We start from the raw sequence: 24,667 nt of genomic DNA, 5'->3' as shown, positions 1-24,667 counted from the left end.
AGGATATAACTATAATATATACTACTACACTTACACTATAGCATATTTTTCATTAACTATAGTCACCATGCTGTTCGTTACAAACCCATGACCTTTTTATTTCATTGCCATTATGTCATATCATTGCTTTTTATTCAAAATGGCACATTTCAACTTGCCCACTTCATAAACTCCAGTTCCTAATAATTTTGTACTGCTGAAAAAAAAAAAAGAAAAAACAGAAGCCTTAAAATGTGCAAACCATGCCTGGAAAGCATTATGTGTAAGAGTTTAAAAAATTAAAACCTGCCATCAATAACCTGGTTAAAGCTTAGTGTGCTGGAGTTCCTAAGACAGGAGCTAGTGGGCAGAAATGACTTTCAGAAAAAGAGATGGTGACACTGGGGCACGGGGTGGGGGAGACAGTGGATCAGATTCAAGGAGGCAGACAAGGGGCAGATGACGGGAGCCTGAAGAGCGGGACAGGGGACGGGGAGACCTGGCCCCCTCAGGGTGTGGTTCAAAAGCTAATTAGAGTCCAGGGAGACATCTATGTGTGCTGGGTGTGGGGTGCTTGGAAAGGAGAGAGGGCCAGGTTCCTGGGGTCCAGACAGGCCATGCTGCTCACCCTTCTCTATACTCCACCGGCAGAATGGGCCACCTGCCAGAGGTCCCCGTGGCACAAGAGAATGTAAGGCTACTCTTCCTGAAGTTTTGGCATCCTGAGGAACAAAAGAAATTCACCAGCAGGACAGAAAGGTGGAGTCATGGCAGCTTGGGTAGTAGGTAATATTTACTGACCATTCACTACCTGTACACATTGGGCACCTGTTATCAGGTACCCTATTTAACCTCTCTGCAGCCCTTTTAAGTTAGATACACTAAGCATTCATAAATCTCCTTTTACAGATGAATAAATTGAAGATCACAAAATTAACAACATTAAAACCAGGCAGATTTAAACACAGGCAGACTAGATCTGGCACTCATGCTCTTAGCCTGACAGCATACTATCTTTTCACACATCAGCACACACACGTGCATTTATACACCACACGACAGGATGCACACCAGCTGTTAATAGCAGTTATCTTGATTTTTTTCTGTACAATTATTTGTATCTTCTCACAATGAATATGTAAGCTTTCACAATTAAAAAAAGAGTTGATAGTCATTTTTAAAAAGCCCGTAAAGGGTTAGAATTTTCTCCCACTGAGGATATTCAAAAATATGTGACACAAACTCTCCAATACTACTGAAAGCATTAGAAAGAAATTACAATCTTTACAGAGGGAAATGTGACAATATGTACTAAACCCTTTTAAAAAACACATCATTTGAAACAACAATTCTACTTATAGGAAGCTATCTTCTAAATTAAGAATGTTTGCAAAGAGAGAGCAAGAAAGATGTCTATCACACCAGTGCAGGTAATAATAAAAAATGAAAACACTGTAGGTGGCCAGTACTAATTTTTGTTGTTCTTCAGTCGCTAAGTCCTGTCTGACTGTTTGCGACCTCATGGACTGTGGCACTCTGTCCTTCACTATGTCTCAGAGTTTGCTCAAAAGTCCGGTAGTAACGATCTGGATAAATGAGCCGAGTGCACCCATACACTTGGGCTTCCCGGGTGGCTCAGCAGTAAAGAATCAGCCTGGAATGCAGAAGACTCGAATTCAATCTCTGGGTTGGGAAGATCCCCTGGAAGAGGAAATGGCAACTTACTCCAGTATTCTTGCCTGAAGAATCCCATATACAGAGGAGCCTAGTAGGCTACTGTGCCCAGGGTCACAAAAGAGTCAAACTCAGCGACTAACACCAGTAACAGCACCCATAGCTATAAATACGGTGCTGTATTTTTTTTCTAAGTTACAGGACAATATGCATAGCTCTATTACCTTTTCAAAATATTCCTTAAACAGAGATGGTGGCAAGGTCAGATGACCCTGCCGTGCTCCTCCTCTTCTTTCCCACTGGCTCCCTTCCCTCCAAGGTTCCTGCTCATGCGTGGTGGGACCAACACCATTCTCACCTGGTACTCCTTCTTGTGAAGCCTGGCTTTCCATCCTGTCCCTGACCTCTTCCCCTAAACCCATGTCCTTCTGGATTTACTCTGTTGCCCTTCTTGGTTAAGACAACATGCAATTAAACAGGAGCCCTAGAGGGAGTTTGTTGTGGGGGCGGTGGGGGGAACCCTCCAATAACCATCATCCTTTCATGAAAGTCTAAAGGAACAAGAAGAACAGTTTTCAGCCAGTATCACAGGACGAATAAGAAACTAAATGAAAATAGTTCTACCAGGACCCAGAACCCTAGAAACCCACTTTAAGAAATTAGTGGCGTAGCCACTAACTACAGAGCAAGGGCCAGGTGTCTCAGCACCATGAGCTGCGTACCTTCAGAAATGGGCTGCTGAGAAATGGTTACTGGGTGTGTAGAGACTGACTATTATAGCAGCAGAGCACGTGGATGAGGATGGTTAAAATAAAATCAACAAAGTGCGAGAAGGAAAAAGAACCAAAATATTTCTTAAATAAAAACCCTTAAAGAGTAAAGACTTGCTGCTATTGAGGACATTCAAAATAGAAAAAAAAAAAAATCTCAAATGCTACACATCAAACAGTAATTACTCCAGAGACAGGATTACATGGAGAAATGTGTATTTTCTATTTTTCACATGTCAAAAACATTAATTTCTGTAATGTATGTGTATCTTATTTATACTGAAAGTATTCTTTTTTGGGAAAAAGTATTTTAGCCATATTTATTGATGTGGAAAGTTGTTCATGAAATATTGTTAAGATGAAAAACAGCTTAAAACAGTCTAAGATCTCTAATTTAGTAAAAAAAGTGCTCACGTGTGTATGTGCTCGTATGTATCAATAGAAAACGTTCTAAAGAGAGTTACCCTATTCTATTCAATAGAGAACATTCTATAAAAATGTTAACAGTGGTTATCTCTGGCTACGGGTAATTTTGTTATCTTGTTTCACTATCTCTATTTTCTAAGTTATCAGGAATGAACACGTACTACATGTATTATAATAATAAAATAAATAGCCCAGACTGTGAAAGCTTTTCCCAAAGACCAGCTCCAAAACTTCGGGCCAATAGCAAGATCACTGGAAGAGGGACACAGTCTCTCAGTACGACTATTCTGAAAGGGGCAAAATCAATTTTAGTGTCTAGGATCTGGGATGTTTGCCACAGTCATACTCAGTTAGAATCGTGCCTGATACAGTGCTCCTACAAATACGAAGAACCTCCTTCTTGAGAGTCTCCTTAGGAGCCTCTTCATTTTTTCTTTTAGGCCTGGAGAAATGGAAACTCTGAACTATTAAACGACAACTGAGGCAGGAGAAAATTAAAAATTATAAGTTCATGGTACTAATACTGTGTTAAAAGGGATTCGGAGTGACTAGGTTGCTGTATCGGAGAAGGCAATGGCATCCCTCTCCAGTACTTTTGCCTGGAAAATCCCATGGATGGAGGAGCCTGGAAGGCTGCAGTCCATGGGGTCGCTAAGAGTCTGACACGACTGAGCGACTTCAGTTTCACTTTTCACTTTCATGCATTGGAGAAGGAAATGGCAACCCACCCCAGTGTTCTTGCCTGGAGAATCCCAGGGATGGGGGAGTCTGGTGGGCTGCTGTCTATGGGGTTGCACAGAGTTGGACATGACTGAAGCGACAGCAGCAGCAGATTGTTGTATATAAACTTTTAGCTAAAAGAACAGACCACCCAAGAACCCTGTCTTTCTAATTTTAATTGAGGAAACAGAACAACTACCATAAACCCCTTTTAAATATTTCTGCTCAAAGTCTCGTTGAATCACTAACAGCAGCCAACTGGGCACATATCTTGAGGACAAAAAGGAAAAGGAAGGGCACAGCATTTTACATACAGTACAATATAATTTTAAAGTTTCAGCCAAAAGTGCAAAAACACACACACAAAAAGCCCTGTCCCTTATGGTCATTCAAAAATCACTCAGTGTGAATCGGCTGTGTGCACTGACTGTTCCAGGCTCTACTCAGAACTGGGGCAGAAGGAGCGCTCACTGGGCATGCTCTGCTGTCTTGCTAGGGACAGACAAGGAAACAGTGACATAACAGCCATGGGAAGGGCTGCACAGAGGCCTGACCCAGTGTTAAGGGAAAGAGAACCCGTCCTAAAGGAGGAAGGAGGTCTCCTGGTCATTCCAGGAAACGGAAACAGGGCTTACAACAGGAAAGCCATGTGGAAGGACATGTGCATTTGGGGTGTGGGAAGAAAGTCAGTGTGGGTGCAACTGGAAGGTGGAAATACAAAGGTGGGTGTGCAACCAAATGATGAGATCTCCATTTGTGTAGCCTCCAAGGGCAAAGATGCATATTCAAGAAGAAGGCTATCACAAATATTCCAAAGATGAGAGGGCACGAGGAATGAAATTGAGCGATCTGTAGAGACCATCAAAGCGGAACAGGTCAGAACACCATAGGGGCAAAGTGAAGGAGGACCATACACAACCCACTGCCTCACAAAAGGTGTCTTTAGGCATTTCAGTGGTTCAGAATTTACTAGCAATAAAAACAATAACATTTTAACTGGCAGTTAATCTATAGTTGGCAAGTTTATTTTTAAACCCTGTCTGTAAATGAGATGCATTTTTGCCAAGATAAAAAAGAAAACGCCATCACGGTTGAGTGGCTTAGGACCCCAGTTCAGCACACCAATGCCTATTCATTCATAACATCCCTGGAGCATATCTGAGCTATCACATGAATGGGGCTATAAAAATTCTTTCTTTAGGAAAGACCTATCTGCACCTTGTCCCCACAACTCTGACATATGAGCAATGCCGTAGAGCCATCTTGGGGTCTGAGTCTACATATGCGTGAGCGTGTATGTTTAGAGACCCCCTGGAGCCTACCAGGCTCCTCTGTCCATGGGATTTCCCAGGCAAGAATACTGGAGGGGGTTGCTATTTCCTCCTTCAGGGGATCTTCCCAACCCAGGGATGGAACCAGCGTCTCCTGTGGCTCCTGCTCTGGCAGGTGGATTCTTTATCACTGAGCCACCTGGGAAGCCCTATGCTTAGACAGGTAGTTAATTTAAAAAAAAAAAAAACACAATTTTATCCAGAATATGGTCCCTCCCAGCAGGAATCCCAAGCTCAAGGTTGGGAATAGAGAAAGCCAGAACACAGGTGGCAAGTGGAGTCTGACAGACTAAAACTCAAACTCTCAGGTCACCTCCTAGTTGCGTGATCTTAGGTAAGTTACCTTCTCCAAGGCTCAGTTTTCCTCCCAGGTAATAAACAAGCTAATAATATCTTCCTCACAAGTCACAGAAGCTATCTCACAAGTTATTTTGAGGACTGCATAAAATGATACATGTTAATGGGGGGTGGGGAAAAAGGTACAGTGTCTAGCCCACGCCACCCACAATGTATCACTAGTTCAACCCTCTCCCGGTCCAAGTCCCAGTTTCAATGAGACCATTAATTATCTGAGTGACCTTGAGTAGTACATATAATCTCTCTGGCCTCAGTTTCCCCTTCCATCAAATGAGGAGGCAGGACCTCCAAGTCCTCTTACAGTTTCAACGTTTCATCCCACTAGTGTCACTGTTAAGAGGGGTCCTGTCCTCAGCCTTTATTCTTATGCTTCTTCAGGCTCCCTCTTCACTCTAAATTCCTCTTAAACCTATGGAACATTATGCAAGTTAATAAATTCAGTTTCTAGTTTAAAAAAAAGTAAGGTGCAGTCCTTTCTGCATGCTTAAGTTGCTCATTCGTGTCTGAACCTTTGCAACCCTTTGGGCTGTAGCCCGCAAGGCTCTTCTGTCCTGGATTTCCCAGGCAAGACTATGGGAACAGTTTGCCATTTCCTCCTGCGGATCTTCCCAACCCAGGGATCAAACCCGTGTGACCTGTGTCTCCTAAACTGGCAGGTGGATTCAGTCCTTTCTAGTTTCTGCCTAATGGATTCTATGCCTCTGGCTCTGCTGTCTCCCTCTACATCATCTGTTTAATAGGCCAGGAGCTATGTTAAGAAGGTTGCTGTTTGTTGTTTTAGTCACTAAGCCATGTCCAACTCTTTGCTACCTCATGGACTGTAGCCCGCCAGGCTCTTCAGTCCATGGGATTTTCCAGGCAAAAGTACTGAAGTGGGGTGCCATTGCCTTCTCCAGGGGATCTTCCCGACACCGGGATCAAACACACTGTCTCCTGCATTGCAGGCAGATTCTTTACTGCTGAGCCATCACAGAAGCCATGTTAAGAATGGCACAAGATTTATCACAGAATATATTCTCATAGCAACCATGGGGTGTATTATTATCATGCCCATTTTACAAATGAGAAAATCAAGGCTCAGGAATTTAAGCAACAAAGGCAGGGAATTCAACACAGGCTCTTCTCATTACAGGCTACACTACCTTTCCAACCTTTGGCTGTACCTAGTTTGGGTCCTATCGTCTTATGACCCTGTGCTGTGCCTGCTTAACTCATAAATTACTTTGTATTAATAACTTTGTGTATTCCTCTTGCCAGGTGGCGTACATACATATTAATCAGGGACCCATCATCTCTGAACCGACAGAGAACTCGTGATGGGATTCTCAGCCCCTGCAACTGGTAGGTCAGGGTGAGATTCAAGATGCTGCTGCTGCTGCTGCTAAGTCGCTTCAGTCGTGTCCGACTCTGTGTGACCCCATAGATGGCAGCCCACCAGGCTCTGCCGTCCCTGGGATTCTCCAGGCAAGAACACTGGAGTGGGTTGCCATTTCCTTCTCCAATGCATGAAAGTGAAAAGTGAAAGTGAAGTCGCTCAGTCGTGTCCAACTCTTAGCGACCCCATGGACTGCAGCCTACCAGGCTCCTCTGTCCATGGGATTTTCCAGGCAAGAGTACTGGAGTGGGGTGCCACTGCCTAGGCGGAGCTTAAATACATTTTTCAAGTAACAGCATAACTCAAGTCTCCATGAAGATGCTGGAACATTTCAGTTCAAGCTCAAGTCTGCAAGCTTTCTAGGTGCCATAAGCCCACTGGTAAATCACAGGATGGAAAGAAAAGGGCTCAGACAACACCAGGTTTACTGACTGGGTGAACTTGGGTGCATGTCTTAGACTCTCAGAGTTTCTTCTCCACTGAAGGATCCTGGGCAAATTAGCCCAACTGAACTCCAGATTCTTCATCTGTAAAATGGGGATAACATTAGCAACTTTCGAAGGTTGGGACAAATAGAAGGCGTACCTGGTCTGAAGCAGAAATAGCCTTTTGGGAAACTAAAGGAGCCTAGGGGATGGTCAGTTGCGAGAGGTTCCCTGGACTCAAAGTGCTGGACAAGTCTGTATGGACTCATGCCAGTGAGGGTTGGGTGACCTATTATAGCTAAAGCCCTAGACTGATCTGACCACTGACTCCACTCTGTTAGGCCACCTGGCAGCTGTTGCTAGAAACACTTTTTTCAGGTAAGAGGTTTCCAACTGAGCCAAGTGGTAGCATGTAATCATATACTAACTCTCACCTTTGGAGCACCCTGAGTTTGCCAGGGTAACTGAACTATTCTGGGCTGCCCCTATGGGATTCCCAACTTCTCTTCCCTTATACTTCGGTGGGGGTATTCCTTCAGCCTCACATTCTGCATCCCCTTCTGAGACCCCTTCCTCTTGTGTCAGGCCATCAGAAGGGAAATGGGTGAGAAGGAACTGATCTTGCCGTTGGACCTCAGCATTTATTTCTTCACTATTTTATTTCCTCGGTTGTGGCACTTTTCCATCTAAGAAGTACATTCCTTTATAAAATCTCCCCGTGTTTACTTCCATTCCACTAAATAATTTCTCTGACCTCTTCTTATTTTTACCCTTTAAATATCTGTTGATGGTTCATTCACCACATTCCCCATTCAATTATTAATGGCCCACAAAACTTCCAAGCTGCAATCATTTACTGATTAATCTGCACAACAAACCAGAAAGACAGGTAGTATTAATCCTTCGTTCTGCAGAGGGAAACCAAGGGGAAAAGCGAGGTTAACTCAGTTGCCCAAGGTCAGCAGCTAAACAAGATTATACCCAGGATCCATCCTGTCTTGTATTTCTTCCCACAGGCTTTCTCTTTCCTTACAAATCAACATTGTCAATGCAGCAAGATCACTTCTGTGTTGATTCAGTTGTCACAGAACAGCTTGAAACTGTCAGACTCAACCCCAAATAATTCTGTCTGTGAATAGTTCGTAAATATAAGTTGCTAAAAGAAAGAGGTAATAGTACTCGAAAGCAACCTTGACAGATGTGAAAGAGGAGTGAAAAGAATGGGATTACAGGCCCAGCTGTGCCACAGGCTAGTCTGCCGCGAGTCACTTTACTTCTCTGCATCAGAGTCACTTGTCAAAATGGGATTATGCCGAATGATGTTTAAGGTATCTTGCTATTTTAAGTGAGATGACTGAGTACCTACTGAAACAGTACAAAATATAAAGCTCCAATATCCAAGATCGTGGTAAAATTGGTGTATTCAGGATACAGCGACAATCCCCTTGGGAAGCAATATGTCAATATACAATAAGAATCGTAAATAATTCCATATCCTTTGACTCAGTAATTTCACTCATACTGTAGTTTGCCCTAAGAAATAAATCAATGGAAACAAAAAGACATATACAAATTAAAATGCACATTTCAGTGCTAGCTTCAGAGGAAAAATTGTTATCAATTTGAAAGTTCATTTTTAGAGGGCTGTCCTATTAAATAAAAATACAGAACAATACAAATGTCACATTGCTATCAAAAAGGATAAATATGAAAATTATGCAAAATCATGTAATATCAATACTATCAAATGAAAATAAACAATAGTAAAAGAGCAAATATGTATCCTGATGTCAACTCTATAAAAGATGGATAAAGTGCAAATCACAAGAAAACTCAAAATAGTTATTAGCTTATTATTTTCTAAATATTTTAACTGTTTTTAATGAATACTGTTTTCCATCAACACATACACCTTATCATTTAATCAATTACTTAAAAATTTCTCAACCCCTGCTTTAGTTCAATGGAAAATGAATTTTCAAGTTTCTGTCTAAATCTCCTAAGTAATTTTGGTTGGCTGACACATTATTCATGACATTATTCTTGTGGAGTGATTTCTGCCTTTTCTGTAATTCTTCAGTGTCTTTAGAGATTCTAAAATCTCACTGTAATTCCTTAGTGTCTTTAGAGATTCTAAAATCTCAGAATCCTGGCACTTCTTTCCCTCACCTAAGAGGATTCTTACAAAGATTTGTCATCTAATCTTGCTGTGAATAACCCCATGATTCCCTTGTAATGCTAATATTTGGTAACTGCCTAACCCGGGAGTCAGCATTTTTCCAGTAACCCTGACCTGATGGGTGCCCCTACAGTAACCACAAAGTTGCCATTACCTTTTTCACAGTAGTGTGTAGGGTGATTTCATAGTCCAGAGTTTTGGAGCTTTACAGTAGGATATCTTATCTTTTCCAGGGGTCTTAGGACACCCTTCTGGTTCACTTGGGAAAGCTGCCCCTCAAGCATTCCTATGCTAAGACCTTCCCTTTAAATAAGGGCTCTGACATCCTCCTCATTCTTTAGAAATGTTCTCTTACTATCTGGGAAAGATTGCAGAGCCAATGAATTAAAAATACGATTCTAGGTCTCACGTGTGCCAACGAGTGCCCTCGTTAAAGCAGAATGAGTGAGATGAGATCGGTTTCAAAGCTTTCCATCCCTTTACCCCAGAGCTGCCGAGGCCAGGCGCTGAAAGGATGCACAGTAAAATTAAATATCTAAAAATTCATCTTTAATTAACACAACTGGATTAAAGCTAGACACCACCGCATATCATACGAGAAATGGCTGAGCTCGCTTCCAAGTGCTCTAATTCAATTAGGGCACAGTGAGTGACACTCGGGCGGGAAAGGTTAATTGGGGGCGCCGGAACGCAATCATTCCTTACCTAACCAGTCATTAAACTTCTTAACCTCTGAGGGCAGTCCCAGCTCGGTGAAATCGCCTGTGTGGAGAAGGATGTCCCCATAAGGCATCTGGATACCATCTGTTCTGGAGTGTGTGTCTGAGATGCAGACAAACCGCGTGTGGCCCGCTGGTTTTGGAGTGTCATATGGGATGGGGTCGACCCTGAAGTAGACATAACAGATCCCATAACAGTTAAATATATTAGAACCCTCGTAATCGTCATCACACATACATATTGACTGTTATCCGTGAACGCACCCAGACAAACCGATGCAAAGAGAGAAGGGCCCATTATAACAAGGAACCCCTTGGGGGTGCAAAAGAGACCGCATCACCCGTCTACATATCCACTGGGCAAATTCAAAAAGTCTTACTTACCTGGCAGGAAAATTAAAAGGCCGGACTATCTTACACGTAGAGTCAGAAGTAACCCAGGCAACTGAGAGAGTGATTAATGGTGAAGTTTAGGGATATTGAACCCCAACTGGGGAAGCAAAATGATACTATTTTCTCTCTCTTCATGCTCCAATTGATCCCACTACTCATTAGGAAATGGATAACTAATTTATTCCTCCTTAAACATGCATAACTTTAGCAAAGAACTAATTTATGGAGAACATTCTACACATGCTCTGCCAACCGAAATATTAAGAGACACAGTAGATGGTAACCACTTCTAGGCAATTTCCTTTCTAGAACCATTCAATACCTCTATCACGTTTTCAAGCAGAGACTCACAAATCAAATTGTGGGGAGGGAAGGTGATGCCAAAGTAAAAGGAATTTTAAATAAAACACTGGGTTTTCCAAGAACTTTGTCCAGCTGCTTCTCTACCACCTCCTGAGGCCCCAGTTACACCTTAGGTTACCTAGAATGTTCACATGCCTTGGGCAGAGTCTATTCAGTACAAATATAGTAAGCCTTTTAATGGGTGTGTACAGATCTACATATGCATTAATATATGTACAGTTTTAGAGACCTAAGCACTGTGAAATTACACTCGGGCATGAGAATCAAAAGGCAAAATGATCCACCCGAAGCAAAGAAAATGAAACAGAACATTCTCATTTAATTGAGTGTAACAAAGTGTGCTAAATAAACTTGGTAAAGCAATTCAAATCTGACTCTTCAAGCATACAGTTTTAATTATTTAAAGGGTTTATAGCAGAGTTAAGGATGCTTTAACTATATTAACTCTACACTGACAGCTTCCTGTAATTTCTCTGTAGGAATGTACACTTACTTTGGATTATGGGTGAAAAGAAGCAGCTATCAAAGCAAAGAGAAGGTCACAAGAGAAGCAAATATGCAATGTGGAGATGAGAGCGTAAAATGTTAAATAAGGAACAATATTTCATATCACCACCCCACCCTGGGTTATTAACATGCAGCAGAGAACACAGGGAAAGCTCAACACAAGATTCTCTGTACCAGTTGCCTCCAAGGCTTTGTTTAATTTTTTGTTCCTTTCCGCACTTTTGTAAAAAGAAATAATCTGTTTTCACAATGGCAATGTTTGTGAGGGAAACAAAGGCAGTCAGTATACAACCTGCGGAGTCCTGCATTTCCTTAATGGTTAGTCCTTTAATTTTATTTTACCTTTGTCAGAGAAGAAGTAAGGAAGAAGAAAGGAGAACTGGAAGAAGACAAAAAGGATACAGGGACTGTGAACCTGGTGAATACAATGGGGCTCACTGAAAACCCAAAAAGAAAGTTTAACTTCTGCAAAAAAAAAAGTATATACATATATCTATACACACATACACCTGATTTTTCCTGTAAAGGTTAGAAATTAACAATGCTGTCATCATGAAGAAAATTCACTAATCCACTGAGATCTCATGAGCAACCTAGAAACCCTTCTGATAGTATCTAATGTTGATTTTTTTAATATATATTAAAATGTTTGTCTTTCTTTCCATTACTAAGACTCTAAGTATACTGTCTTAGTGGTTCTAAATTGTATCAGTTGACATTGCCTGTTTTCTAAAAGTAGTCTTCCCGGACAATGAAGGACTGTTTCCTGCCATAGCAGACTATGTCACCCTCTGGAAGTGACACTTAATATTCTATTCCTACACCCAAAGTTAAGATGCTTGCTAGAAAGGGGCTGTGCACATCTATGCCGAAACCATCAACGTCTGAAAGAAAATTCATCAACCACTGGACTTTAAATTCATTATTTATATATCTTTATTTTCCAGTTCTGTTCTCATCCTAATGGTCAAGTACAGATACAGCCCCATTTCTTCCTTTCTGTAACTCAGTTAGGCTACGGGCACAACCAGTGCATCAAAATCCTTTAAGAAGGCGGTCCCTAACCTCTTTGGCACTAGGGACAAGGTGTGTGGAAGACAATTTTTCCATTGATTGGCAGAGGGGGAGTAGGGATGGTGTGGGGATGATTCAAGCACAGTAATTTAGTGTCCCCTGTATTTCTATTATTATTTCATCAGCTCCACCTCAGATCATTGGGCATTCGATTCCAGAGGTTGGAGACCCCAGTTTTAAGAGTCTACACGAATTTATCAGAGGGACATCAGAGTCATCATTTTCAATTTATAAAATAGAAAGGAGCACCGACATAAATCCTTCCCTGTGAACAGGCCCCTGTGCTATGAACCTATTCAGTTTAGAGAAGTGAATCACCACTCAGTACATGTTGTGTTTCTTAGCTCTGTGCTGGACAATCATTTTCTATGACTATTAAAACATCAGTCAATTTCTGAGTGGTTTCAAGTCTCCCCCACCCTCGCTCCTCCTCCAGAGAAACACTCAAAGGTCCAACAGAATTAACGGTGAAATAAAGGGCAAGAAATAAAAAAAAAATAGAAGAAATAGGAAGAAGAGAGAAAAATGAGTCCTCTCAGCTTTGAGCTGAAATAAAATGATGAATCAGAGGGACACAGGACGACTGAGAAGGTGTATCCGTCACCACCACCAACTTGATGTCATCCAAGGAAAACAATTAGCAGACACTGGGAAAGACATGGAGGACTGATTCCAGGAAGAGGACTGTGGAAGTCCAAAGCCAGGGGTGGGGTTGGGTTATGAACATGCAAAAACATGATTTACATACATCCCCTGACCCAGAGGCACTGATGTCCTTTGCTATCCATCAGAGGACAAGAAAATAAGACAGCATAGCCTGTCCGAGCCACACTGCAGGATAACAGGACAAGCATCACCTAGGGGGTCACAGGAAAGAAGGCATCTCCACCCAAAGACATTCAGAGTTGGAAATAAGACGCCTAGTAGAGTAGGCAAGTTGCAGCAGATATAATTAAAGTTGAGACAACCCTAGGGAAATGAGCATTTCCAAATTGAGCATGTGGTAAACACTTTGAAAAGGCAAGACAGCCAAACATTTTCCTGTAAAAGCGTGTTTAAGGGAGACCCTGACAGCTTTCAGAAGATCTACCTGTTCACGTTGTGGGAAGACCCTCCCGCTGCCTGTTCCCCCTTTGTTAACAACCTTACTGCTTACTGTTCATGCTGTTGACTTCTCACATGACCTAACATTTCCCCTAAGGCATCATGTCAAATATCCTAGCAAGTGAGTCTCTTACCAAGGCAATCTAACCCCCAGAGCCAGATTCAAATAGCAGAGTGAGATTTGCACGTACATCTGAGTACACCCAGGGGAAAATAAGATGACATGGGAAGATGAGAAGAAAACACTGCATCATAAAATCCCAGAGCTGGACAAAACCTTAGGCGGCATCGGGTTCAGTGCTTTATATGAAGCTTGAACCTCCTCTATCCCTTTCTTGGCTAGCTGACATAAATTTTCTCTCCAAGTTTTCTAGAGAAGGAAAGCCCCGCCCCTGCATCCCCCTTCTCTCCACCAGACAATTCTGGTTACTTGCTCTACTTGCTAGAAAGTTTCCAATCCAGAAACTCTAAGAAAGCTGAGCAGAGTCCAAAGGGACTTGGCCAGGAGCCTGAAGACTGAGCAACAGCTTGGCCGAGTTACTCATTTTGGGCAAGATATTCCACTCTTTCCACCTCGATTTTCTCATCTATAAAATGGGAATAACACTGCCTAATCTCTGCTGTTTTTGTTTAGTCACTCAGTCATGTCTGACTCTTTGCAACCCCGGGGACAGCATCACACCAGACTTCCCTGTCCATCACCATCTCCCAGAGTTTGCTCAGACTCATGTCCATTGAGTCAGTGATGCCATCCAACCATCTTATCCTGTCGTCCCCTTCTCCTCTTGCCTTCTATCTTTCCCAGCATTAGGGTCTCTTCCAATGAGCTGGCTTTTCACATCAGGTGGCCAAAGGATTGGAACTTCAGCTTCAGCATCAGTCTTTCCAATGAACATTCAGGGTTGACTTCCTTCAGGATTGACTAGTTTGATCTCCTTGCTGTCCAAGGGACTCTCAAGTCTTTTCCAACACCAACAGTTCCAAGGCATCCGATCTTCAGCACTCAGCCTTCTTTATGGTCCAGTTCTCACATCCATATATAGCTACTGGAAAAACCATGGCTTTGACTATATGGACCTTTGCTGGCAAAGTAGTATCTCTGCTTTTTAATATACTGTTTAGGTTTGTCATAGCTTTTCTTCCAAGGAGCAAGCGTCTTTTAATTTCATGGCTGTAATCACCATATGCAGTGATTTTGGAGCCCAAGAAAATAAAGTCTGTCACTGTTTCCACTGTTTCTCCATCTATTTGCCTTGAAGTGATGGGATCAGATGCCATGATCTTTGTTTTTTGAATGTTAAATTTTAAGCCAGCTTTTTCACTGCCTAATCTACTCTGTCACTATAAGGAAATAAATTGTCAAGTACTGGATCTGACACGCAGCACATGCTCTGAAATTGAAGATACTGAATGATGTAAGGTGGGGTGGGAGGGGGGGTCATGTTTGGCTATAAAGCCAGACTATCTGGCTATGAATCTCACTTCACTTTTATTAACAGTGTGACACCAAGCAACATGCTTGATTCCTATGTCTTGGTTTCCTTACCAATAAAATGAATATAAAAATAGTTCCTAACTCATAAGATTGCCAAGAGGATGACAAAGAATAATGTACTCAAAGCACTTAGAACAGTGCCTGACACACAGCAGACTATCAATGTTAGGTTTTAACTCAGTAGTAATATTTTTACTACTACTAGTAACAGTAGTTAAGTTTTTCTGACCTCCATGTCTCCTTCCATTATAAGGAGATAATAACAGCTAGCACACAGCTTTATTCATTGAAAGCTGGTTACACACACAACGGCCAGCACAGCACTGGGCACATAATCCTCAGTCAATAAAAGCATTCATTTCTTGGGACTTCCCTGGCGATCCAGTGGTTAAGATTCCATTTTCCAAGGCAAGGGACACACCAGGGTTCTATCCCTGGTCAGGTCAGCTAAGGTTCCACACGCCACACGACTACTAAACCCACATGCCAGAAGCACTGAGCCCACTCTCTCATGCTGCAACTAGACAGAAGCCTGTGAGCCCACGTGCCACAACAAAGATCCTGCATGCTATAACTAAGATCCGATGCAGATGAAAATAAAAATACTTTTTTAAAATTAAAACCATGCATTTCCTTCCTGTCACTTCTTTCTTAATCCTAGTTCTGCACTCAAACAGCAGAGAAGAAGAATTCAGTCCCTTTTCCATTGGAAAGTTCTTCAAATATCTGAGGACATGCATTATAACCCCCTGAAATCGTCTCTAACCTACTTGATTGGCCACACTGTCCACAACTTTTTCTTTTGTGATAGGATGTCCAGTGCCCTCGGCATCCTGATGATCTGGATACAATCCAATTGGATAGAAAGCCTCTATCCATAGTGTCAGAACTCATGGGCCATATGGATTCATGGGGGGTTCCCTGATGGCTCAGACACCACCTTCAATGCAAGAGACCCAGGTTCGATCCCTGGGTCGGAAAGATCCCCAGGAGAAGGGAATGGCTGTCCACCCCAGTATTCTTGCCTGGAGAATCCCATGGACAGAGGAGCCTGGCGGGCTACAGTCCACGCAGTCACAAAAAGTTGGACACAACTGAGCAACTAACACAAGCACATATGGATTCATGGGCCCATGAGCTGTTTATCCAAGATAAACGCTAGTACAGGCGCTGGAGAACCACCAAAGCTGGACACCCTGGAGGATTTTCCTAGGGGAAGCCTGAGCTATCATCTTGAGCTTTCCAATTAAGTCTCCAGGTTTTGTGCCAAGCCTCAAATCTTGTTCTTGAAGCTTGATTGTCAAATGTTTATATATCCCATTGCCTACTCAAACAAATAAACCATTCTCATTCACTCCATCCTGACCCATTAGAGTTTTTTTGATTTTTTTTTTTTACCATAAAACACTAATATGATAATATTATTGCTTCCACTCTGGAAAGCTCTATTGGTCATATCTGTTACTTTTTCAATAGCAAATGTATACACTGTTGCAAGCCCTATTGACAGGTCTTCAGAAGAGCTGTAAATATGTGGTTTGTCATGACAGGAATTTCTTCTTTAGGCCAAATGAGAAGTAAAAGCCTTATGTACACATTTAGATTATAATTCACTGTCAAACAAGACTAAAACTCTTAACAAAGCATTTTAACAGGATTCCAATGTATTTATCATCTCCCATTCCACTTGAAAACTATGATGCTGCGCTTATGCATCCCAGTGACTTTAACAAGTTTTCAAATGTGATATTAAAGCTCTGAAAATTCAGCTGATGTGAGAGTTCAAGTTAGGTTTGTGATGTTACACCATCCACCCTAGACATAAGAATTCAGTCCACTTTCCAATAGATTGTTTGATAAAGATATGCAAAACCCTCTAGCAAAACAATGAATAAATAAATACCAGGCTTAAGTTAGTACAGTAACAGAATTTTTCAACTGGAAGGGCTTCAGAGATGATCTAATCCTGTGTTTCGGTTCTCTGAATATCGGCTTCATGGTTTTGCCTTTTTTGTATGCTATTACTTAATTTTTGTTAAGCATCTTACATTTTTTACACAATTTTGTTTAGTTTTTTCCTAAACAGTTTCATCTATGTAGGCATGAAGTGGATATGGTGATTGTACTTCTCAACTAACATTAAAAAAAATACATAGGTATAACAATTTTTAAGATTTGTCCAGTCTAAAGAACTAGAACTCAAGTTTTCTAACTTCTGATTCACTTCTCTTTTTACCTAACTTTGGAAGCTAAAAATATGCTTGGACTTGGAGAATAAAAGATGTTAAAAATAATAAAATGACATCAAAGCAAACCACCTAAAATCTTGGAATCATTAATATCTAGAGACTGCTCAAAATTATTGCAGTTCACTGTCAAAAATACCCAAGTCTTAGTGCACTGATGCCTCTATTTTTATGACTCCTATCCAATTGAATGGAGTCTCTTCAAACCTCAAGAAAATGCACATTAGAGTTCATTAGGAAAATAAGCAATACAGAATTTAATTTTTTGAGTACTAGTTAAGATAAAGTCCCTGATGCTGGGAAAGACTGAGGGCAGAAGAAGAAGAGGGCATCAGAGCATGTGATGGCTGGATTGCATCACCAACGCAATGGATATGAACCTGGATAACCTTTGGGACATGGTGATGGAGAGAGGCCTGACGTGCTGCAGTCCATGCGGTTGCAGAGAGTCGGACCCGACTGCGTGACTGAACAACAACAAAAAATAAAGAGTGCTTCTCATTCTCGGAGACATCAAGTCACACGTGCAAACTGATTGTGAATGTTTCCAAACACAGGTGGCATTAGAGGGGCCACTTTAGCAGACAGACAAGCCTCATTAAAAACAGCTCTGGCTGTGAAGCCAGGGCCTTCCTGCACCCCCACTACATTGGTCGTCAGTTAGTTACATGATCCTGGGCAAATCACTGCCCTTCTTGTAACCTCTGTTCTTCAAGTGTGAAAAGAGAGGCAGGACCAAATTCTCAAATGATTACCTGCCTGGTTTCTCCACCACCAGAAATCCGTGCAAGACCTTAGAAACAAGTCAGTCTCATAAGCAGCTTAAAACATGCTCTTTCTCTTTGCAATTGTATTTTCTGCTTTCCAGACAATGCAAAAGTAAATGCAGTCTAGATCCTTCCAAACAGAATCAGAATTAGCCAGACTTCACATACAAAGAGAAGTGAAATTGCAATTTAGGACCATAGATGGAGCTCCCAGGTCTTTCTAGTGTAAAACAGAGCAAAGAAACCAGAATCTCAGTTACCACAATTAAACAAAAATTAAACAATGTGGGATTTAACTAGTTGCTTCAAAAATGGGCTGTTCTCCATTTTCTAAAACTCTGAGCTGATGAAACTCTCCCAGTTTAGCCTTCGTGTCCCAGAACAGTAATGGTGCTGAAACATAGTGAGGACGCATAACACAGCCAAATGTTTAAATATACTCACATTTGTACCAAGGGCACTGCTTTCCTCTAACTGCTGAACTGCTGTATCAACACTGTTCTACCACCAACTAATTATAGCTAACAAAAGCCCACTGCACAGAGTGTGTCTCGTGTTTCATCTATTTTTTTCATAGTACAGAAGTACAGTGCTGACGTCCAATGAATACTAAGTGGTCATAATTTAATTCTTCAAGCACTGCATGTGATAGGAATTTCCGGTCCTTCTGCTGGGTCCACTGGGGTGTTTCAGGGCCCATCAGGCTAGCTACTGTGGTAGCCACTGAAGCCGCTCCAATGGCAAACGGTTGGGTCATAAATATCCCACTGGAGATGTGTTGTCCAGGGTTAAATGTTTCCTGCTCTTTTAACAACCAGGTTTGTTAGCCTACACTTCTGGGTACTGGCCTTGCCTTTGAAAAAGGAAGGCATATGACACTGAACTGAGTGCCTGTCACTCCACACAGTCAACAAGGATTTCTTAAACACCCACCTGCATGCCAGAAGTCATGGTAAGCTCTAGGAAGACAAGGAAGCAGCCTACAAGGGTTCGGGAGTTGACCTGTCAGTTCCTTACAGGCATACCTCAGAGCTATTGTGGGTTCAATTCCAGACCGCCACAATAAAGTGTCCAACACAAGAATTTTTTGGTTTCTCAGTGCATATACAAGTCATATTTACACTATACTATAGTCTATTAAGTGTGCAACAGCATTATATCTTTTAAAAAAACCAAGGTGCATGCTTTAAAAAATTACTGCTAAAAAATAACTATCATCTGTGCAGTCAGCAAGTTGCAAACTTTTTGCTGGTGGAGGGTCTTGCCTTGCTGTCAGTGGTGGCTGACTGACCAGGGTGGTGGCTGCTGAAGGTTGGGGTGGCTGCGGTAATTACTTAAAAGAAGATAACAAGAAAGTCTGCCACATCAACTAATTCCTCCTTTCACAAATAATTTCTCTGCAGTATGCAGCGCCACTTGATAGCATTTCATTCACAGAACTTCATTCAAAACTGGCACCAGTCCTCTCAAATCCTGCTTCTTCTTTAATCAGGTAAGTTTACTGAATATTCTAAATCCTTTGCTGTCATTTCAACAGTCTTCACAGCATCTTTACCAGGAGTAGATTCCATCTCACTTCCTTTGCTCATCCATAAGAAGCAACTCTTCATCTGTTAAAGTTTTATCATGAGATTACAACAATTCAGACACATCTTCAGGAACCACTTCTAATTCTAGTTCTCTTGGTATTTCCACATTTGCAGTTACTTCCTCCACTTCGGGCTTTGACTCCTCTGAAAGTCATCCAGGAAGGCTGGAATCAACTTCCAAACTGTTGTTACTGCTGATATTCTGACCCTCTTCTCACGAATCACCAGTGTTCTTAATGGCATCTAGAACAGTGAATCCTTCACTGTTTGATAACAGAAGGTTTTCAATTTACTTTGCCCAGATGCATGAGAGGAATCATTATCTATAGCAGCTACAGACATAAGAAATATTTCTTAAATTATAAACCTGAAAGTCAAAATGACTCCTTGTTCCAACAACTACAGAATGGATGTCGTGTTGGTGTGGTATGCGTGCATGCTCAGTCGTGTCCAGTGCTTTGTGACCCCATGGACTGTAGTCCACCAGGCTCCTCTGTCCATGGGATTTTCCAGGCAAGAATACTGGAGTGGGTTGTCATTCCCTTCTCCAGGGGATATTCCCGATCCAAGGGTCAAACCTGCATTGGCAGGTGGATTCTTTACCACTGAGCCATCTGGGAAGCCCCCAACACCACCTTGTTGAGCATCTCCATCAGAGCTCTTGGCTGATTACATGCACTGTCTGTGAGCAGTCATATCCTGAAAAGAATTTTTTTTTTTTCCTGAACAGTAGGTCTCAGTAGTTGGCTTAAAATATTCAGTAAACCATGGTGTAAACAGATTTGTTGTCATCCCAGCATCACTGTGCCATTTACAGAGCACAGGCAGAGTAAATTAAGTATAATCCTTGGGAGTCCTTGTTGATTTCCCTGGTGGCTCAGACGGTAAAGCGTCTGTCTACAATGCGGGAGACCCGGGTTCGATCCCTGAGTTGGGAAGATCCCCTGAAGAAAGAAATGGCAATCCACTCCAGGACTATATTGCCTGGAAAATCCCATGGATGAGAGGAGTCTGGTAGGCTACAATGGGCTCCCAAAGAGTTGGACATAAGTGAGTGACTTCACTTTCACTTTCACTTTGGGAATCCTAAATTCCCAAAGGAATTTTTGGAATGCTAAAGGAGCACGGGCTTCAACTTAAAGTCACCAACTGGATTAGCCCGTAACAAGATAGTCAGCCTGTCCTTTGAAGCTTTGAAGCCAGGCACTGACTTCTCTCTAGCTATATAAGTCCTAGATGGCACCTTCTTCCAATATACGGCTTTTTGTCTGCATTGAAAAACAGCTATTTAATGCAGTGGTCCCCTTTTTGACTTTTTTGACACCAGGGACTAGTTTCCTAGAAGATGATTTTTCCATGGACCAGTAGGGGGATGGTTTCAGGGTGATTCAAGTGCATTACATTTATTGTGCACTCTATTTCCATTATTATTATATCAGCCCCACCTCACATCATCAGGCATTAGATCCTGGCAGCTGGGGACCCCTGGTTTAGCGTTGCCATCTTCATTAATTATCTTGGCTAGATCTTCTGGACAACGTAAAGCAGCTTCTACATCAGCACTTGCTGCTTCACCTTGCATTTTTGATGTGTTGGAGAAAGCTTCTTTCCTTAAGCCTCACGATCCAGCTGTTAGTGTCAAACATTTCTTCTGCAGCTTTCTCAGCTCTCAGCTCTCTCAGTTTTGACAGAATTGAAGAGAGTTAGGCTTTTGTTCCAGAGAAGGCAATGGCAACCCACTCCAGTACTCTTGCCTGGAAAATCCCATGCACGGAGGACCCTGGTAGGCTGCAGTCCATGGGGTCGCTAGGAGTTGGACATGACTGAGAGACTTCACTTTCACTTTTTACTTTCATGCATTGGAGAAGGAAATGGCAACCCACTCCAGTGTTCTTGCCTGGAGAATACCAGTGGGATTCTGGGCATCTCCATCTCCTGGTGGGTTATCATCTCTGGGGTCGCACAGAGTTGGACACGACTGAAGCAACTTAGCAGCAGCAGCAGCAGGCTTTTGTTCTACATCAGGCTCTGGCTTAGGGGAATGTTGTGACTGGTTGGATCCTCTCTCCAGACCATTCAAAACTTTCTCCATATCAGCAATAAGGCTGTCTCACTTTCTTATCTTTCATGCGTTCAGTGGAGTAGCACTTTCAATTTTCCTCAAGAACTTTTCCTTTACATTCATAACTTGGCTAAGTATTCGGTGCAAGAGACCTAGTTTTCAGTCTATCTTGGCTTTTGGCATGCCTTCCTCACTAAGCTTAATCATTTCTACTTTTCTTTGATTTCAAGTGAGAGCTGTGCAACTCTTCCTTGGACACTTAGAGGCTACTGTAGGCTTATTAATTATCCTAATTTCAATATTTTTTGTGTGTCTTAGGGAATAGGGAAAGGAAAGAGAAGGAGAGAGCGCAGGAAACAGCTGGTCAGTGGAGCAGTCAGAAATACACAAAACATGGCCTGGTTTGTGGCACCGAATGCCCTGTAACAATTACAACAGTTACATCAAAGATCACTGATCACAAATCACCATGGTAAGTATAATAATAATGAAAAACATTGAAATATTGTAAGAATTACCAAAATGTGACACAGTGACACAAAGTCACCAAATGCTGCTGGAAAAGTAGTACCAAAAGATTTGCTCAACATAGGCACTGACACAAACCATCCATTTGTAAAAAACAAACAAAATGCAGCATCTGTAAGCACAATAAAATAAAGCACAATAAATCTAGGTATGTCTGCATTCAACAAATGTATGATTTCTGTTCAGTCACTGAGCTCTTTCCCAGACATTTATTAAGCACCTTCTACGGACCAGATTGCGCTAGGTGCTGGGGAGACAGGTAAAGCCAAGCCCCAGAAGGTTTCTGTGGTGTGTAAACAAGTGATTTATGAAACAACTCGTGAACAGCTAGAATCAAGGACCTGCGTGGTGGTTGTTGTCGCAAATAATCAAGGATGTGTGGGGTACTGTGGGATAAAGGAGAAAATGCCTGGCACTGCTTGCGGGTTAGGAAGGACAGGGAACATTACAATGGACACAGGACACCAGGGGGTGTGTCAATTCCATTTCAAATGCAGGGGACAAAGGAGCTCAGGCTCAGAAAGAAGAGGCATGAGAGTGGCCTGAAGCTGGAATCTGAATTGGAATTTAAACAAGCACAGAACCTGGAAAGTCAGGCAAAAAAAAGGAGCTATCCAGGCAACAGTGGGCACTGCAAGGAAGCACATCGCTTATTTAGGGACTTGTGAGTGAAGAGGCAATGCCAGAGCAGAGTCACTGTGTCAGAGAGCAGTAGAAGGTTCAAAAGGCTGGTGGGACTGGGGACCCAGTCCCCAGGGAGAGCCAGACTGTAGGGCCTGAACCAGGCCTGGAGGCTGTGGAAACCCGCCCCCTCCACCACACTCACTGAAAGGTGCAAGGGGCCACAAAGAAAGCTGGCTTTAAGGAAAACTGACGTGGCCACTGCAGGATGTGAGGGATGGGATGATGCTGGGGGTACTAAAGAAAAGGAGGCTGACTCAAAATTACCTGCTAAAAAAATCTAGGCGTATGTTTGATAAAGCCACACCCAGTAAAAACAGAAAGTAGAGGATAAGAAGGAAAGGCAGTAGAAACCTGATGGTATTATAAACAGAAACTGTAAATGATCATTGGGGAAGTAGTCAAAAATGAACTACAACATCCTACATGACTGTAGTTCCTGTAGCTCCATCTGGTCCCCACTTTTGTCTGTGTCCTCCCCTGAAATTCATATGTTGAAGCCCTAATATGATTGCATTTGAAGGTGCAGTCTCGGGGAGGTAATTAGGTCAAGAGGAAGGAACCCTTATAAACGTAGTGAGTGGCCTTATAAAAACACACAAGAAAGATGACCTTGACAGAGCAAGAAGGCACCCATCGACGGGATCTCACCAGGAACTAAACTGGCTGGCAGCTTAATCATGGATTTCCCAGGCTCTGTAATCATAAGAAATACATATTTGCTGTTTAAGCCACACAGCCTGTAGTACTTGTGATAGCAACTCAAGCTGACTAAGACATCTGGATGAAATCTGGATACCGACACAGAATTTTTCGGCTGAAAATAATGATAGTCATGATGGGGAGTAACAGCAACCGTTTTCATTTTGAAGCCAGGTGCTATGTGATGCCCTTCATCTGAACAGCTTTCATTTAATCCCTACAGCAGGTAGGCCCCATATTTCTCCCATTTTACAAATGAGGAACCTGAGACTCAGATTAAGCAAAGGCACAAGGCCAGTAGGTGGCTCTACCCCAAGATGACCATCCAGAGTCTGCTCTGTCATCTGACAGGTTTACAACCTCCTCTTACACAGCTTTCCTGGTGGTCAGATGGTAAAAAATCTGCCTGCAATGCAGGAGACCCAGGTTCAGAAAGATCCCCTGGAGAAGGGAATGGCAACCCACTCCAGTATTCTTGCCTGGAAAATTCCATGGACACAGGAGCCTGATGGGTTACAGTCCATGGGGTGGCAAAGAGTCTGACACGACTGAGCAACTAACACTTACACAGCACACCCAGACGTTAGGGCAGATTCTGTCCAAAAATGGGGCATCCAGTTTTTTTAATCAATAATTACAATGACCAACTTCAAAAATAAAATGCGGGTGATTTTCAAACACTGGGTGCACCTGAAAACCATGTCTTCATCTGGCCCAGTCCAAGGGAAAGAACGTTAGGAGACATAAAAAACACAACCGTTTACTTTTTTAAATGTTGGGGCAGATATTCATGAAGAGCATTGGGTCTAATGGATAAAAAGGATTTTTTTTTTTTTTTTGGTATTAAAACTCTGTCAAAGGAAACTGAATTCTCCTTCTCCACTTTTCAATTCATCAAAGTCAAGTTTTCTAAGGCTCAATGTCTCACAAGAAGCTGTTAACAGAATTTGTTGTTTAGTTAATTGTGCTTATCAGAAGTGTTCAGTTCAGTCACTGAGTCAGGTCTGACTCTGCAATCCCATGGACTGCAGCACGCCAGGCTTCTCTGTCCATCACCAATTCCCAGAGCTTGCTCAAACTCATGTCCATCAAGTCAGTGATGCCATTCAACCATCTTATCCTCTGTCATCCCCTTCTCCTCCTGCCTTCAATCTTTCCCAGCATCAGGGTCTTTTCCATTGAGTCAGTTCTTTGCATCAGG

The 24,667-nt window shown here is 42.3% G+C and overlaps 1 protein-coding gene across 2 annotated transcripts in view; it reads right to left on the bottom strand.

The window, feature by feature from the left end:
- The window catches only part of MPPED2 (metallophosphoesterase domain containing 2), a 207,692-nt gene that overhangs the window by 142,299 nt on the left and 40,726 nt on the right, over window positions 1-24,667 (bottom strand). For both annotated transcript variants that reach the window (XM_018059298.1, XM_005690032.3), the window contains exon 3: window positions 9,942-10,123. In XM_018059298.1, the coding sequence (XP_017914787.1) occupies window positions 9,942-10,123 (182 nt within the window). The remainder of the gene's footprint in view (window positions 1-9,941; window positions 10,124-24,667) is intronic.

Source organism: Capra hircus, chromosome 15 (genome assembly GCF_001704415.2).
Source record: "Capra hircus breed San Clemente chromosome 15, ASM170441v1, whole genome shotgun sequence".
Taxonomy (NCBI): domain Eukaryota; kingdom Metazoa; phylum Chordata; class Mammalia; order Artiodactyla; family Bovidae; genus Capra; species Capra hircus.
This window is presented reverse-complemented; position numbering and strand designations above follow the sequence as displayed.